Source organism: Sceloporus undulatus, chromosome 3 (genome assembly GCF_019175285.1).
Source record: "Sceloporus undulatus isolate JIND9_A2432 ecotype Alabama chromosome 3, SceUnd_v1.1, whole genome shotgun sequence".
Classification (NCBI taxonomy): domain Eukaryota; kingdom Metazoa; phylum Chordata; class Lepidosauria; order Squamata; family Phrynosomatidae; genus Sceloporus; species Sceloporus undulatus.
This window is the reverse complement of record NC_056524.1, coordinates 32,656,344-32,675,161: the sequence shown is the minus strand read 5'-3', so window position 1 is coordinate 32,675,161 and position 18,818 is coordinate 32,656,344. Positions and strand designations below refer to the sequence as shown.

At 39.3% G+C, this 18,818-nt stretch overlaps 1 protein-coding gene across 1 annotated transcript in view; it reads right to left on the bottom strand.

Annotated features, from left to right (window-relative positions):
- The window catches only part of MTUS2 (microtubule associated scaffold protein 2), a 464,127-nt gene that overhangs the window by 118,184 nt on the left and 327,125 nt on the right, over positions 1–18,818 (bottom strand). The window contains exon 6 of the mRNA XM_042460986.1: positions 9,137–9,235. Within this exon, the coding sequence (XP_042316920.1) occupies positions 9,137–9,235 (99 nt within the window). The remainder of the gene's footprint in view (positions 1–9,136; positions 9,236–18,818) is intronic.

Sequence of the window (18,818 nt, the reverse complement as noted above, 5' to 3'; positions counted from 1 at the left end):
CCTTTATTTATGAAGCGCTGTAAATTTACACAGCGCTGTACATACAATCTTTTTAATTAGACGGTTCCCTGCCTTCAGGCTTACAATCTAAAAAGACATGACACAGAAGGAGAAGGGAGTGGTGGAGGGAAAGGGTAAGAGGTCCAGCAGTTCCTCTCTACCTCCAAGGCCTGGACCAAGGCAGATGGACTGGAGGGAGGGCTTGGGCTCTTAATGAATGGTTAATCATCCATTAAATCCATTAATTTATAAGACAATCATGATGTGGTGCTTTCCCTTTCTGGGCATGAAGTATTCTTGCCACTGATAACATGTATTGTAGAGAATGATTCTCCAATTGTTTTTCTTGATGTTTTTTCCCCCAATGTTGATGCCATATTTAGTAGGAAGAGTTCAGATTTTGTGGAAGGCCACATCTAGAATCTTTGTCATATGCTTATGGATACCCAATAACTTTTCGCTTTCAACAGGTCCACCACATATGATAAAATGTTCCTTTTTTTTTGACATTTCAAACACTGCCTTTTCCCACTCTTATATATCTTATCCAGCCTTTCCAGAGAGTTGCTTTTCAGTAGTATGACAAGCAAAATTTGTTGAAATCCCCTCTTCGAAACAAACATTAAAGTTACAAGAAGCCTTTCCAGTTTGGGATTCTGCCCAAGGCCCAACTACAAGCTTCACTGTTATAGGGCAATAATGTGTGAACAAGGCTAAACTTGTCATTGAAACTGCACTCAAGGAAAACTAAAGGCAAATGACAGTTTTTCCTCATGTGAAATTTTCAAAGAATATGGGGGAGTGGAGAGAGAGGGTTCACATACTTCTATTTCATTCTTCTTTCAAGGAACATATATGGCCATAGTAGTAATAATAATAATAATAATAATAATAATAATAATAATAATAATAATAAATTTTATTTATATACCGCCCTGTGGCGAACCAATCCTCCCCTGCTTCTGTTCACACAGCGACCAGAGTGTAACTTCTAGATTCTCTCAGTCTGGAAAATTCTGGAAACTATTGTTTAAAAAAGAGAGTAAAAATAGCAATAAAAATAGTAATAAAAAGCAGTTCCCCCCAGCCTTTACCTTGTGAAGTTAAAAAAACTGAGAGTGAGTGGCCCCAGGGCATTAATAAACTTAGTGGCTGAGCAGGGATTTGAACACAGTTCTCTTTGCCCAACAGTCCCTAACTAGCACATCCTTAAACCACCACTGGATTGGTTTAAAGTGAAATCTGAATCAAAATGTAATCCTTCCTCCTCTGGGAAAACAATGGAGGAATTATAGAAGAGGGATGAAAAAAGGTGAGATAAGTCTAGAGATTTTTTTCTAGCGTTCTTTTTACACATCCCTGTTTTACTTTTGAATATTGTGACCACTTTCTAGACTGCGTAAGCTCTACAGGGCAGAAATGAGTTCTCAGTAAATTCGTGTTTCCTGACATAATGCACAGCAGATGCCGATATTGCTAGATGTAAATAACAGAAGCTCCATTGGCTTGTTTGTATTGTAGTACAAAATTCTGGGCTGTTGCCACAGCTTGATCCAATAAACCACTACATGAAGGAAGCAGGTGATAAAATCACACGCCTGGGTCCCAGCACTGCTGCTAAAGGATGATACTAGCCAACACTACAGCTGCCATCAATATCATTATCTTTGTGTTGGCTCTGGACAGATGTGCTACACAAGAAGCTTCTTCAAGGCAGAAAGGACAAACAGGAAGGTACTGTAAAAAGCATACTGACTGACCTGCTATACAATACAATACAATAACGAATCAAACCAAATAAACATGTTTGCCACCCTTTCATAACTCCCAAATTTTCTGCCTGACAGCTGGTTTACTTTGCATTATGTTATGGACAGCTCTCATAATTTGGGTCCGTTTGAACTACTTCAAGCTTCTGTAGCAGTGGAAAAAAGGATGATCTTAGGACTAAGTTGCCCATTTTCATTATAATTATGGCTTTTAAACAACAACAACATACCAATGTTATGTTTCAAAAACAAACACAGGTTGTATTTAGACACTGACACTCAGACTGACTGCAAAGTTACACAATAGTGAGATTTTTGAGATGGCCTCAGAGTGACTTCCTTGAGGATTCTACAGCTAAATTGGCTGGGATTTAATTAAGATTCACTGAAATGTTATCCAACACCTTCACCAATTCCCTGTAGCCTTACAGCATTTGAAATGCAACAGTCTAAGTTGTCCTTCCAAATGCGTTGAAATGTCCTTGTAATTTAAGCTGTGATTTTGTCGTTAGGGATAAAGCTGAAGTGCCCCATTCATCTGGGGATAAAAGAACTGTGCCCTTATGCACATTGTGATCCCATTGTGTGGATTTCAATCATGGGAGGATTGGGATGCAATGCACTAATGATACTCAAGTAATTCTGAACACCCTTTGCTCTTCTGAACGGGGAGGGAACCAGAATAAGCCATAATATTAGGCACAAACATGATGACTGTTTTAGAAATGCTTTAAATCATTTAGAAATAAATCCTGGGCTTTTGGCCTGTGTCATCTGAACTAGATAATGCAAGGCCGGGGGAACCCAGGCCTTTTGGCCCATGTGGCCAACCCCATACCTAACAAAGAAAGATGACAGAAAGAGTGGGAAAGGACAGAATGCATGGAAAATCTCAACTTCTGAGATGCCCACAAAATTCCACAAACAATGTAAGAGATTGCTGAATTAAAAAAAAAATCTAAAAGCACCTCTAGTTACAATGATGAAATCAAAAGCATAATAGTGTTCCATGGTAAACTGAGATAACGGGGATTGCAGTACAACACATAAAAAGGGCACCAGATTGGAAGTGCATGATTTAAGCTTTCGTCATGACCATGTGGAAAACCATAGGAATGGAAAAACAAGGTGACCAAAAATACAGAGATATACAAAGGGGCCTAAATACCCGAATGTCACTGGTTAGTACTTGGATGGCAGACTGCAAACAAACATCAGGTGAGGTAGGCTATATTTCAGAGGAAGGAACTGACAAAATCACATCCGAGTATTCCTTGACTGATAAAACCCTATGAAAAATTCAAGGGGTTGCCACAAGTCAAAAGGCAACTTCAAGGTGTGCACGCATGTGTGCACGCGCACGCACGCACACACACACACACACACACACACACACACAAATGTTTCTTTATGAAAAGATTACTCTGCATTAAACCAAACACTGAACATGCCTTTTAGATACACAAGTAAGCTAATATACATGTTCTTCAGCCAGCTGCAAAAACAAACAAGGGAGATGACAATGGACAAAACCGAAGGAGCTCTGTCACAAGATCTCACACTTCTTTAGACCAATCTGGAAGGGCCCTAAGCCAGTTAATCTCAAAGGTCCTTCTTGATCCCTTAATTTTCCTCTTTCCATTTTATGCAAGGATTTGTAGTGGAATTACTTCTCACAGCTGCACCAGGAAAGATTAAGTAGGCCATGCTGGTCAATTAAGGGTTCAACTTTAGAAAAAGAAATGCATTTCTGTCTGTCATCCTGACAGACTATTATCCAAGCAGAATGGGATTCCCGAGCCCCAAGCTGTTGCAGTTGTCTAATATAGTTTGCAAAGGTTACCACATCACTACTGCAAAGAACCTGTGCTGGGGAAAATTCCATGAAGCTAACAAATCCAATAGAAGTTTTGACTTCTTGGCGTCAGTTGGTCATGTACAGCCTCTGTAAACAAAGGGATCGTGCAGCACCTTTGAGACTAACTGAAAGGCAGATGTTGGTAGTATGAGCTTTTGTAGTACTTCCTCAGGTTCAAGTCTATGAAAGCTCATGCTACCAACCCCTGTCTTTTAGTCTCAAAGGTGCTGCAAGATCCCTTTGCATACTGATTTTTCCGACTAAAATGGCTATATCTTTGAAGCCTCCTGTAACGTGAACAACCATTCCCAGTCTTTGCTGCACAGCTTCTTGGCATTGTAGGGAACAGTATTAGCTTGTTCTTTTGGAAGAACTTCGCTAGCACTAGGATACATAAATAGCAGAGATGCAAGCATTTGTGGGGGAGGGGGGGAGTGAAGACATTTTTGACCAAAATGTAGGCAAGGTATATAGTGTGGTGACAGACAGATGAGCCTATTTCTAATTTGAATTGGTCTCACATGCAGTTTAGAACTTGGAAAAATATTCTCTCTCTCTCTCTCTCCCCCCCTCCCTCCTGTCCATTTGTGTCTGATAGTCCCCATAGTCCCTAATCAGCATGACTACTAGGATTCTTTCCCCTACTCCAAGCTCTTGTTCAAAATCCAAGCCCGTTTTCTCTTGATTTTTTAAAAGTACAAAGCACACATTTAAATTACACAATTCCCCACTAAAATGCACAGCTTTGTACAGATTTCTGCCTAAAATATACATTTTTAACACATTAGTTGAGTTCTCAACTACATCACAAGGTAGGATGTATATTCAGGATAACAGTGGACCATTCCATGTATTAGCCTAAGAAAAAGTGGTTCATTTAATAGTGAAGCCCAAATGAAATTGCCCACATCACTGGAAATAATACACTGTCTTTTTCTTCCAAGACTCAGGGCTGGAGCTTATTCTCTCCTTGTCAAGTGGCTTTTTAATTATGGAGGGATTTAGAAAACAATTCTGCAATTCAGTGCCAAGTCTGTTGACATGGAACGAAAGCAAAACCTCTGGGCAGAGGCATATGTCTGATAACCATGTGCTAATCGGTCAGGATTAGTTTTTCTCCTTCCATAATATCTGTAGAAATACAACTTCATATCAGTACAGTATAAGGCATGCATGAGGAGGAGGGGGATGTTGCTTTTAGAATTTATGGCAATCTAGCCATATCATACTATCATTTTCAGGAAGAATTGTAATACATTATTTTTCAAACAGCTTGCCTTCTTTTAAACAATTAATAATAGTGGCCTCATTGGGAAGGAAGAGTAGTTTTATTTCATCCAAAGATTTTACTGAATGTAATTTATTTCTTCTCTACTGGTATAATGAAACCATCTTGCTGAATGTATTGCTAGTCTGAGGTTTATTATTTATCACTTATAGATTTTGTGCATTTATGGCAGCCAAACAAATAGACAGCCATTATCCTTCTCCTTCCTCACAGTCTGCTGGAGAACCAGCTTTGGGTTTTGGGAAGCCATCTCTTAGGAAATTCACAGTAGTAGTACTTAAGCCTTAGTACTGAACTGAAAGAGCCAAAATGGTATAGGCTTTTGAGTGCTGGACCAGGACTCAAGGAGGCCAGGGTTCAAACCCCTGCTTGGCCATGGAAACCTGCCATGTGCTCCACCACAAGCCATACTCACTCAGCCTTAGACAATGGCAAACCCCTATGAATAAATATTCCCAAGAAATCTCTGTGAAAGGTTTGCCTCTGAGTTGCCATAAATCCAAAATGACCTGAAGGCACTGGACAATGAATTAAGCTATGAATTCAACCAGGAAGTGAACCAACAGATCAGCAATTATCTCCTCTCCTTCAACCTCCTTCTCTGCCAAAAAAAGAGAAAAAGAAACAAGAAAAATGGGGTTGGGGGAATGGAAAATGGAAAAAATAAGTAAGACGGACAGAGCAATTGAATGTGTCATCATCAGTTAGGGAAGGGATATGGCCTGGAGAAGCATTGGTGATGGAAGTGCTGCTAGTGGATGGTGCTGAAAAAGAAATTTGCATTCACTAGGATTTTTAATGAATCTATCCAATTTGTGGCCTGCAATGCATTTCCTTCAGTCTTCTGTCATGGTGTGAGTCAATCTGTATCTGATTTGCGTTCCCCCCCCCCCCTTATTCAAGTGAATGTACATGATTTTTAACATGTGGCATTTTGGAAAACACACACACACACACTTTAGCCATAGAGAAAAATATTTTTATTTTCATTAAAATATTTATATCTTACCCTTTATTATGGAATCTCAGAAATTCTTATAAATATAAGTGTATACTATATTAGGTCAGATGTGTCTCAAAATTTGAACAAATTTCCATTTCCCTGAGACCCAATACAGAGCTGGGGCAAGACAAAGAAGCTGGTGAAAATATAAGTGTGGTGAACATAAAATGAATAGATCTCCCATCCCTACCAGTAGTAAAGAAGTTCTCTTACTTTCTCTTGATGAACAGCAGTTGCATGGGTGGTATGAAGAGTACCAGATGGACCATTAAATGAAAGGGACTAAAGAAGAGAAGACTCATATCTTCTCAAACTTTAAGGTCCCTTGTTTCTTTGTAAGCGCTAAGTCTCCTCAGTGAGTAGAAAATTTTAAGTACTGAATGGTGGGATGCTTAGGTGGAAGTGACCATGTTTTCCTGGAATTTGTTATACAGTGGAAAGGAGAAGCCGGGCATAATCAGACACATATTCTAGACTTGAGGAGAACTGATTTCAATAAATTTAGAGAAATACTGGGGGTATACTGACCCATGGTCAGGTATACTAAAAGAGAAGGGAGTTCAAGACAGATGGGAGTTTCTCAAAAGGGAGATACTGAAGGTATTTTATTAAGTTGTTTTTAAAATGCATTTATTTTCACTTAATTATACCCCACCATTCTATTTTCATATGGCTTGTTCTTATTCTTCAATATAGAGTGCCTATATTTTTGTGTAAAGGGTATAAGATGTATATAACTGATAAAATGTTTTCACTGATTTTGTTGTAGCTGTGTTGTCATACTTTTGCCTTATGGTTTGTTAACTGTAATAAAGGCTTTGGTTGGTTGACTGATTGATTGATACTGAAGGCACAAATTAAAACAGTTCCAGTGAGGAAGAAAAATGGGAGGTGCCTCAAGAAACCAGGATGGATAACTAATGAACTTTCAGTGCAGCTATGTTTTAAACAGAACATGTATAAGAAATGGAAAAATGGGGAAATCAACAAAGAGGAATTCAAATGAATAGCGAGCACGCGTAGGGGTAAAGTCAGAAAAACTAGAGCGCAGAATGAACTCAGGCTTGCTAGAGAGGTTAAGAACTCTATCAAGCTGGTAATTTTATCAAAAAAAGAGATCAGGTTTGTCTGGCATGTTGACTTATTGTGATTATGGCATTGCCTTCTAGATGTTCACAGACTCTGTTTAATGATCTGCTCTAGAATCTTTCCTGTTATTGATGTCAGACTAACTGGACGATAATTCTTGGGATCCTCTTTTTTCCCGTTTTGAAGATGGGGACAATGCTTGCCCTCCTCCAGTCTACTGGGACTTCTCCTGTTCTCCAGGAGTTTTCAAAGATTACTGCCAATGGTTCCAATATTACATTTGACAGTTCTTTTAATACCCTTGGATGTAGTTCATCTGATCCTAGAGACTTAAATTCATTTAGATTAACAAGGTATTCCTGTACTATCTCCTTACTTATTCTGTGCTGAAATTCTCCTATTTTGTCCTCTGCTCCATTATCCTCAGGTTGAGCACCCTTTGCCTTTTCTGAAAAGATTGAAGCAAAAAAGGTGTTGAATAATTCTGTCTTTTCTCTGTCCCCTGTTTTGCCATCTTCTCCACACAGTGGCCCTACCATTTCCTTTTTATTCCTTTTGCTGTGGACATACCCAAAAAAGCCCTTTTTATTGAGGGAATGCTGTAGATATAGTATATCTTGATTTCAGTAAGGCCTTTGACAAAGTTTCCCATGACATTCTTGCAAACAAGCTTGTAAAATGTGGGCTAGACAAGGTAACTGTTACATGGATTTGTAATTAGTTGACTAGCTGAACCAAAAGGGTGCTCAACAATGGCTCCTTTTCATCCTGGAGAGAAGTGACCAGTGGGGTCCCACAGGGTTCTGTCCTGGGCCCAGTGCTATTCAACATCTTTATCAATGACTTGGATGACAAAATTGGGGGCATACTTACCAAATTTGCATATGACACCAATGCAGATGGAGTAGCTAATACCCCAGAGGAAAGAATCAAAATTCAAAATGACCTGAATAGACTAGAAAGCTGGGCCAAAGCTAACAAAATGAAATTCAATACGGAGAAATGTAAGGAATTGCACTTAGGGCGGAAAAAACGAAATGCATAGATATAAGATGGGGGACACCTGGCTGAACGAGACTACATGTGAAAGGAATCTGGGAGTCCAAGTAGACCACAAGTTGAACATGAGTCAACAGTGCGATGCATCAGCTATAAAGGCCAATTCGATTTTAGGCTGCATCAATAGAAGTATAGTGTCTAGATCAAGGGAAGTAATAGTGCCACTCTACTCTACTTTGGTCAGGCTGCACCTAGTATACTGTGTCCAGTTCTGGCCACCACAATTCAAAAAGGACATTGAGAAAATGGAGCGTGTGCAAAGGAGGGCGACCAAAATGGTGAAGGACCTTGAAACCATGCCCTATGAGGAATGCCTTAGGGAGCTGGGGATGTTTAGCCTGGAGAAGAGAAGGTTAAGGGGTGATATGATAGCCCTGTCTAAATATTTGAAGGGATGTCATATTGAGGAGAGAACATGCTTGTTTTCTGCTGCTCCAGAGAACAAAACACAGAAAAATGGATGTAAGCTACAGCAAAAGAGATTCCACCTCAACATTAGGAAGAACTTCCTGACAGTAAGGGCTGTTCGACAGTGGAACACACACCCTCGGAATGTAGTGGAGTTTCCCTCCATAGAGGTCTTTAAGCAGAGGCTGGATGGCCATCTGACAGGAATGCTTTGACTGAGATTTCCTGCATGGCAGGGGGTTGGGCTGGATGGCCCTTGTGGTCTCTTCCAACTCTATGATTCTATGATCTATGAAGATATATCAGTAATCCAAGAATTGGGGCATGTTAACAAAATCTGCACAGTGAAGGCTCAGCAAGGACCATAATGGCTGGAATATTCCTCTGTACATGAGTGTGTGTGCATGACTGTGTGTGTGAGAGAGACAGGGGGTGGAAGAGAGAGGGAGAGGGGGAGAGAGATTTATGTAGGTGGATACAGCTTAATAACCTACCATTTACTTCTGGGCAAGAAGCAGCCACCTGGATTAATGTAGTGTAATGACGCTTGAACACAATCCCTTTATTGGCACAAGTCTCAGCTTTGATATGTACTAAGAAAAACTGCAGATTGGACAAACGTAAACTATCCCTAACTTAACTGTGCTCATTTTTATAAATACCTGGCGAATGGAGCTTGCTAGCTGATACAACCAGTCTCTTTGGAGATGAAACAGGAGTTCTGTTAGCCTCTTGATCTTTCTGCACTTCTTTCTTTGAGCCTGGTAAAAGTGGTTGGGGAAGAGAGAAGACAATTGATGCTTTTAAAAACTGCACATGATTGAATAGTTACACCCTTATTTTCTACATGACAAACATTGTATACAACTGATACTACATTAACATTTTCCCTATGCTCTGTGTACAGTTCATTGATCATGGATAAGCAGAGCATGGAAAGATTATTTTTTCAATCACAACACCCAGTATCTCCCAGCAAGCATGTTTATGTTGTAGCCCCCCAAAAAGTGGAGGAGGGCCAGGATGCATGATGGGGTGAGCTCCTGGCACTAGTCCCAGCTTCTGCCAATCTAGCAGTTTGAAAGCATGCAAATGCAAGTAGATAGAAAGGTATCACTTTGGTGGGAAGGTAACAGCATTTGGTGCAGTCATGCTGGCCACATGACCATCAAAGCAGTCCCTGGACAATGCTGGCTCTTCAGCTTAATAACTCTATAGTTGGTTACTAGACATTCATGCCAATGAGCTACCTTTACGTTTACCTTAGAACCAGGGTGCCACATGGGAAACACCCCATTTGACGAGTGTACATGCTAGTGATGAGTGTGGTCAGAAATCAAAGTATTGTATTGTTGTTGTTAACTGCCTTCAAGTTGACTTCAACCTTTACCGACCCTATGAATGAGAGACCTCTAAGTCACCCTATCCTCAACCACTCTGCTCAGGTTTTCAGACACATGGCCATGGCATCCCTGGTTGAATCTTTCTGTCTGGTACATGATCTTCCTCTTTTCCTATTGCTCTCTACTCTAACAAGCATTATCATCTTGTCTAGTGAGTCCTTTCGTTTCTTGATATGGCCAAAGTATGACAACCTCAATTTAGTCATCTTGGCTTTTAGGGAAAGTTCAGACCTGATTTGCCTAGGACCCATTTATTTGTCTTTAGCAGTCCAGGGTATTAACAGAACTCTCCTTCAGCACCACATCTCAAATGAGCTGATTTTTTTCTCTATTGGTTTTTTTCACTATCCAGCTTTTACAACCATATAGAGATGAAGAATACTATGCTGTGGACTATCATAACTTTACTATTCAGTGATATATTTTTACATTTTGGGAACTTGTCTATTTCCTTCATAGCTGCTCTACCAAATCCAAATCTTCTTCTGATTTCTAGATTGCAGTCTCCACTCTGATTTATTTTTATTTAGAATATTTATATGCCACTCTTCAGCCCAAGTATGGAAAATCTTGAACTATTTCAATATTGTGAAGTTGAAGGCTTTCATGGCCGGCATCCATAGTTTTTTGTGGGTTTTTCGGGCTATGTGGCCATATTCTAGAAGAATTTCTTCCTGATGTTTCACCAGCATCTGTCGAAACATCAGGAAGAAATTCTACTAGAACATGACCACATAACCCGAAAAACCCACAAAAAACTATTTCAATATCTTCATTATCTACTTTCAAAATATGTAGATTGTCTATAGTCATTAATTTTCTTAATGTTCAGGTGTAAATCTGCCTTTCTGCTTTCTGCCTTGCCTTTCTTCAATAATTTTTTTCAAATCTTTGTTGTTTTCTGTTAGTAGTATGGTGTCATCTGCTTATCTTAGAGGTGAAGCAGGCCGGCAGCTTGGAGTGGCCTCTGGCTGTTCCAGCCTTGATCAGCCCCTGATCATCTTGAGACCATGGTGACCAGACGCTGCGGTCCCAGATCCAGCCGCACCCATGGCCCTGAATGGGCCGCCGGCAAGGAGCTCTTTTTCAGCACTCTTCTTTTGGCTGGCTTCTGGCTAAGGCAGCTTCCAGCCACTCTGGGGAGCGTGCATATCCCCACCCCCCACCCCAAAGCATCCAGAAGTTGTTCTTTCCTTCCCATCTGTTTTGGGCTATAGATTGCTGATGTTGCTTCCTCCAGTTTTCATACCTCCTCCTGCTGAGTCTAATCTGCTTTACATATGATGTTTTTGGCATGAAAGTTAATAAAATATGGTGATACAATGCAACCTTGCCTGACCCCATGCCAATTAGAAATCATTCAAATTGTCATTTTTTGTGGGTTTTTCAGACTATATGGCTGTGTTCTACAAGAATTTGTTCCTGACGTTTCGCCTGTGGCTGGCATTTTCAGAAGTTGATGGCATGGAAGTGAGTGGGGTATATATACTGTATGACCCTTAGTTGGGAGGAAGTGATTTACATGTTTATCTCTGTGTTGGTCTGTTGTTGAATAGCAAGGCCTCAGGATGGGAGAATATGAGGGAAGATATGTGTGCCTATGTAAGGAAACCCCCTGTCCTAAGTAGCCTCTTGTCCCGAGTACATGTTCCTCATTGGGACAATCAAATGTTGTGGCACACCATTTTCTTTAAGAGTGATCCATTCTTTTTTGTGATCTGTACAATCAAATTCTTTGCTATAGTTTATAAAGCACAGGCAGCTCAATGAAACATCCAAATAAATAGGTTTACAGCCCAAACATGTCTATTCAGATGTAAGGTATAATAAATTCAGTGGGCCTTTGCTGATGTTGCCATGTGTCTTCAAGTCACTTTTGACTTATGGCAACCTTATGATATGGTTTTCTTGGCGCATTTTATTAGAGGAAGTTTGCATCACCTTCCCCTGAATACAGCCTATAGCAGCCTGTATTCCTGGTGGTCTCCCTTCCAAGTACTAATCAGGCCTGACTCTGCTTACCTTCTAAGACAGGATCAGGTTTTTAGGTTAGTGAGTATTACTCTCAGGTAAATGTATAGGAGTGTGGCCTTAGAAATGGGTTGGCAAGTCATTACCAGGTTGCAAGGTCAAAATCAAAATCATATGCCATTTTTGCTATTTATCTTTGGCATATAAAACACATTTATTTTTGAGGCTGCATAACACCTGGCAGTAATGAGATATTAAAAACCAAGGGCAAATTGGGCAATTGTGTCAAGTGAAGGATGAATAATGCTCAAATAATGCACTTTACATCCTTCTTGTGGACATACTAAGATGCCTCACAGGGGAAATGACAAATAGATCCATCATATTACACTGCAGGGTAAACCTTAAACCTGGAACACAAAGCTACTGTCACCATAAATAAAAAATCCACTGTCTTTCTGTAATGTGTAGCTTCTGTGACTTCAGATGGTCACAACAATAATACCATCTGCAGCCTTAGTGCTTTGGACTTCAAACATTAGGGAAAGAACATGAATGAAGAACTGGAAAGAAAGCAAGTATATTCTTTAGGAGAATTAGAATTCTTCATTAAAACTGTTGCTCTTTTTCCAAATGCTCATGTTTGGCATAGTAGTTAAAAACTACACTGGCAACTGCTATTTTGCAAATTGAGGACTCAGGACAATGGTTGGCATCCAGTTTGGGACATATGCATGTGTAAGTCATGCCACACATGTCGGTCCAAAATGTACAACAGACATATTCTCCTGATAGCAGTGGAAGTGGTACAGACAACATGATCCTCTGTGCCTTGTCTTTGAAAGTTGTGATTGCATGTTGTTATGTATTATGTATCTGTATTATGCTATTATTTCTCAGATTGTACGCCATGGGCAGGTTTACTTTATCTATTTTATTGTTTGTATGTACAGTGCTGGGTAAATCTACAGTGCTATATAAATAAAACATAACAACAACAACAACAACAACAACAATAATAACATATGTTGCGCAATGTTGCTATTCTGCTTGGGGGTTATGTAGTGTTGACATACTCCATGCTGATCTTTACATTACACCGAGAGGTTGCTGGATTGCAGCCATTACATCAAAGTTCTTGTTCTGAGTTCTCATTCTGACCTAGAAAATAGTGGATAAAAGGCTGCAATCCTGGGCATGATTTGCTGTTAAATCCTGTTAGAGTCCCCAGGACTAAAACATCCAAACAGTGAATAAGCCAGAGGATGTAAGAAGGTAGGCAAGCCCTTCCATTACTCCATTCGTTCTAATTATGAGAAAACTCCATAAGCAATAGCTCATAATCAGTTTTATTCAAAGAAAAATATGAGCTGGTGTGGTCAGATAACATTTTGCTTGAAATCTCAACTATGGGAGACTCAATGAATTAATGGCACTTAATGTTGACATACAGTAGGCCCTTGATATCTGCAGGGGTTTGGTTTCAGAACCCCCATGGATACCAAAATGCATGGATGTTCAAGTGCCATTAAATACAATGGCATAATAAAATGGTGTCCCCTGTATAAAATGGCAGAATCTAGGTTTCTTTTTGAAATTTATGTATTTTAAAAATATTTTAAGACATGAATGATTAATCCGTGGATTAAAAAAAATCAATGGATATGGAGGGCTGACTATATTATTCAGTGGTTGGGTTGGTTGAGATGATTAGGACTAACAGTTGGATTTAGGCCTTTATTGGACTAACTATTTTAAAGTGCTTTAAAAGTAATATGTGTGAACCCAGATTGTCATATTTAAAGTACAGTCAGCCATCTGTATCCATGGATTTTTTATCCAGGGATTCAAGCATCCACAGCTTGAAAAGATTTTTAAAACATATAAATGCCAAATAGCAAACCTTGATTTTGCCATTTTATATAAAGGACACTATTTTGCTATGCTATTGTATTTAATGGGACTTGAGCATCCACGGATTTGTTATCCACGGGAGGTCCTGGAACCAACTTCAGTGGCCCACTATATAGTAATTAAAACCAACAGAACTACATTTGTGTTCCACTGATGTCCGTTCTTGTGAACCCAAGGGTCTCCTATGCTTCAAATGCCCTTTGGGTGTAAGGATACAATTTTGCCATATTTTGACCTATTTTTCTGACAGGAAATGGCCCATGTGTTGAAAGGATTTTAGATTTTTTTCAAAAAAAAATTAATGTGGCAGAAACCAAACTGAAAGATCTGTCAGTTCATCTTAAGTTTATCTTTGAAGAATTTTTAAAGAATTTATTAACTTTTACATTTTTTTTTCATTTTCAAGATTGAAATATTAAGGGTTTTTTTTAAAAGAAAAAAGAATGTGAGAGAAAGCAAAACTGATTGATTTCCCCATCTTCAGCACAGAAGACTCACCACAACTGAAAACCCTGTTAAAACAGGGGTTTTAGAAATCCTCTTAAGATACAAAGAACTAAATTGGAGCCAGTAAATATAGGGACATCTTTCCTGTTCCCATGGTCTGTCCACATTACCTATAAATGATGGTAATGGTTGCATGCTGTTTACATGAAGGTAAAAAGGTAAAGGCTTCCTCTTTAACAAGGCTGTCAAGTTGTGTCTGACTGTAGGGGTGGTGCTCATCTGCATTACTAAGCCAAAGAACCAGTGTTGTCAAAGATGACTGCAAGGAATGCTGTTATCTTCCCACCAAAGTGATACCTATTTATCTACTTGCATTTTCATGCTTTTGAACTGTTCCCTAAAAAAGTCTGGGCTATTTACAGAAAACCTGGATCCAATTCAGGCTTTTCACCTCTTGCCTTCCGTTAGAAAGACTTATACATTTGGCCCTTACCTTATGTGGGGGATCTGTTCCGCAATCCCCCGCGTAATGCAAAAAGCATGTATGCTTGACCCCTATTGGATATAATGGAGCTTGTACTTGTGGCGCGGCTGTGTGCATGCATCATTTTATTTTTTGCCACGCAGCTTCAGTGTAAGCTGATAGCCATGTATAGTGTGCCTGCATATGGTGCAGGCTCACTGTATTTTGTGCTGGGTTTTCCAGAAACCCCAGAGCAAAACATAGCAATAATGGATGGCTACCTTCCCAGACGGTCCCTGCAAGCATCTCTACCAAGTTGCTCTGTGGCTGTAAGTTGCTTTGAGATCAGAATGAGGGATCCAGGGCTGATATCATGGATGAATGCCCTGTTCTGACCTCAGAGTTACTCACGGCCATAGCGGCAGCTCACAGCAACTGCACAGGGAGGCAGCCACTCAACTGCATCAAAAAGTGTAAAAAATGCACAGCAGGTAAGAGGGGATTCAGGTGGAATTTGGGTCCAGAATACCCTGAGGGCAAATTCTCACAAATATAGATAGGCCCTGAGTTTAAACTGTATGCTTGTATCCCTGAATAGGGTTTATTTAATGTAAGTTTGAATATAATCAAGGTCAGAGATATATACTACAAACTATTGTCTGTAAATTAATGCAATTTCCAAGACAGACACTAAAAGAGGTGGAATGGTTTACCCTCCTAGAGGCAAAGGCAACCACATTTAGCTTTTTCTCTTCCCCTCCTCTCTCTGTCCCGATAATCATGAGTAGTGATGCCCTTCATGAATAATGAAGTATTGTTCCACACACTATTTGAGACAAAATGAGAAAAACAAGACCAGATCCTGTGGGGAAAGAATAAATCTACCTCTCACTAGAGAATTGTTCTGTATCCTGTGATGCACAAGACAGAAAGAACATGAATAGGTTAACAAATATGGACAGAAGGTGATGTGTTTGTTACTTCAGAAATGTTTCTGTTTTTGCTCTTTTCTGTTTCTTGACTTCCTTGACCTTTTTGCAGGTAATTATATTTGTCCTTTTCCTGCCAAATGTGACTTATTTTTTCCTTTAACTTTGTATTATTACTTGTAAAAAAACCCATGTATTTAAGAATAAAACTTTTGTCCATGTTTTCATAATTACCTCCATGCAATAAGCCCATTTCACCAAAAAGGATCAGGGCCATTGTGCAGAGTGGTTAAACCCTTCCCCAAGACTTATCTCCTTCTGAAAGTCCCTTCAACCCTTCTGTTTTCCCCAGTTTTAAAAAAGGTAAGTTTTACCAGTTCAGAGGAGGCTTTGCAGTGAAAAACAATATGGGAAAGGACATTAATGTATATACTCGGCTATAATTCAACCTCATGTATAAGTCGAAGGCAAGTTTTAGGGCCAAAATTATGGATTTTGATATGATCCATGGATAAGTCGAGGGTAAAACCTAGGGGCATATAACATAGGATCTAAAGGATGAAGGAAAGGAAAACAACACCAAAGAACTTACAAAATTCCAGCAGACATAACTCTTTGTGCTCACACCAAAGGCTGGATGGATAAGAGAACAGAGGGAGGTCAGTGCTTCCAGGACAGATAACACTTTTGCCTTTCACCAGGGGATAATTCTTGTTTTTAAATAAGAGTTAAGGTACAATACTTACATTGACCTGTGGATAAGCTGACTAAGGTTTTTTGGATCAATTTTTTGACTTGAATTTCTAGGCTTATACAACTTATACATAAGTATATACAGTAATTTCTGCTTTACCAAAGTCCTGATCAGAAAAGGGACCACTACAGTTGCTGATGTTTTGAGAGCTGGACTGAATAGCTTCAAAGGAAGCAATTTAGAGGAGTGAAATGATAATAGGGAGGACATACACATATACTGTATGTACACACACACACACACACACACACACACACACACACACACACAATCAATGAAAAACCATTCACTTTTGGAATCCCATCTTTTATTTTTGTAATATGCTATATATGCTTTTGTAATATGCACATATAGCTTTTATATATACATAGAAAATATCCCTGTATGGGTACTCTTTTTTAGATGCACACAGGGGCAAATCCTTACAATTTTGTAAATAGAAATCTCATTCCATTTCTGAACTGACTATTACTTTTCAATAACTTCAAATGCTTTGGAGAAAAAAAAATCTTAGCACTAATTTTGCATCAGTAAAATAAATTAAGTTTACATACACTCACCACATCACTTTTGAAACATGAACTGCATTACTTGCAATCATTATTTCAAAGATGGGTATTTAACTAAGGACTTTATTACACCAGCCTCCTTTTTTGCATCAGTTGTGTTAGTGAAGCAAACAGGAACATAACAGCTTGAAAATGTTCACTATCACACTATTTATTTATTTATTGCAATATATGAGTCTGCTGGGAGTATGCTGCTTTGGCAATTCATGGTCCCTTCTGCACTAATTTGGGGCAGTCATTTTCACACAGTTTCTCAAAAGGGCCATGGTGCTACCATAGTCCCAGGCTCTGTCTTCTGCATGTCAACCTTCATAGCTCCCCTTCCTGCCCTATGCCCTTCCCAACATGACTTACAGTTGGGTTTTTAAAATTATTATTATTTTCAGTTGTGCACTCACATAAATGTATTAAGTAGAGAAAAGAAATTGAAAAAAGAAAAGAAAACCAGCTGGTGAAGGGAAGGGAGAAAAGGGGAAAGGGGGAGAATCATGCCCACTTGCACCACATGACTGTCTGCATATTGGAACTGCAGTGGGAGGAAATGATCACACATGAATCAGTAGTGAAAAAGCAGTGTGTTTGGGAGGCTTTGACGAGTTTGCCCTTTAATGAAAAGGAGGGTTCCAGGAACAGATAGAAGATGACACAGCTTCACAACTGACACAGTATAATGTGATAACAACTATAGATGCTACTGTCTGCTATAGTTCCACTCTGGCAGCTTTGTGTGATAAAGGCCTCCATCTGGAGAGAAAGTTGGGGAGTCCAGAGCATCCTACTTACACAGTCTAGCTCTGGGCAGGTCCTCGAAGCAACAAACAATCTGGGTAGTCTGCCTTGGAAAATCACCTGTCCTGTATGTTTCTAGAGGCTTCTTACAAGAGCACATTTAGCTTTGAGGACCCTCCCAGAAGCAGCATCACAGAAAAAGACTGATTAGGACCTTGCAACCTTTTCTCCAGGCGTGATGGAAATAGCTTTCCCCCTACTGTTGCTGCATCACATTACTGTATTTATTTTATTATTCTTTATTTTATTCATTTATATCCTGCCTTTCTGCCAATAATGAGACCGAAGGCAAATAACAATATATCAAAAAACAATGCAGATTAAAAACTGTACAAAAACCTCAATAAAAGTACAAATATAAAAGTTATTTTAAAACAATTAAACAATGTACAGTGGGCTATCCAGATCCTCAGGGGTGCAGGACCCCTGTGAAAGTGAAAAAAATTGCAGATAAAAAAATAACATTTTTTTGCCTGAGAGTACATCTCTCTAGGAATCTCTAGGTACTCCAGTGCAACTCTATGGCCAACATCTGGCAGAAGCTGACCACAGAATTGGATTGGGAGACTTATAAATGCCTAGAGAAGTGTTTTCTCTGGGAATCTTTAGGTTCCCTAGTGTGACTAGAGTTGGAAGAGTTGCACTGGAAGACCTAGAGATTCCTAGAAAGAACATATTAATCAAATCTATGAATAATCAAATCCACAAAAGTTAAAGCCACAAATGTGGACAGCCAACTGTATAAAGTTAAAAATATTAAAATTCATTTAAAAAACCTATATACAAATTATAAAAATAGCACTGCATAGTATTAAAAGCCTATAACACAGTTTCTAAAATCCTGATGGCATAAAAATGTTTTAACTTCTTGTTGGAAGGAAAGGAAAGATGGAGTCATCCTGACCTTTCTAGGAAATGAGTTCCAAAGTCTGAGAGCTGCCACTTAGAAGGCCTTCTCCCTTGTTCCCATCAACTGAGCTTATGAACAAAATGAAGGGCCTCTCCAGAAAATCTCTAATGGGTTCAAAAAGGGAGATATGGGTCTTCAAGCTGAACTGTATAGGGCTTTATAGGTCCAAAACAACACTTTGAATTGTATTAGGAA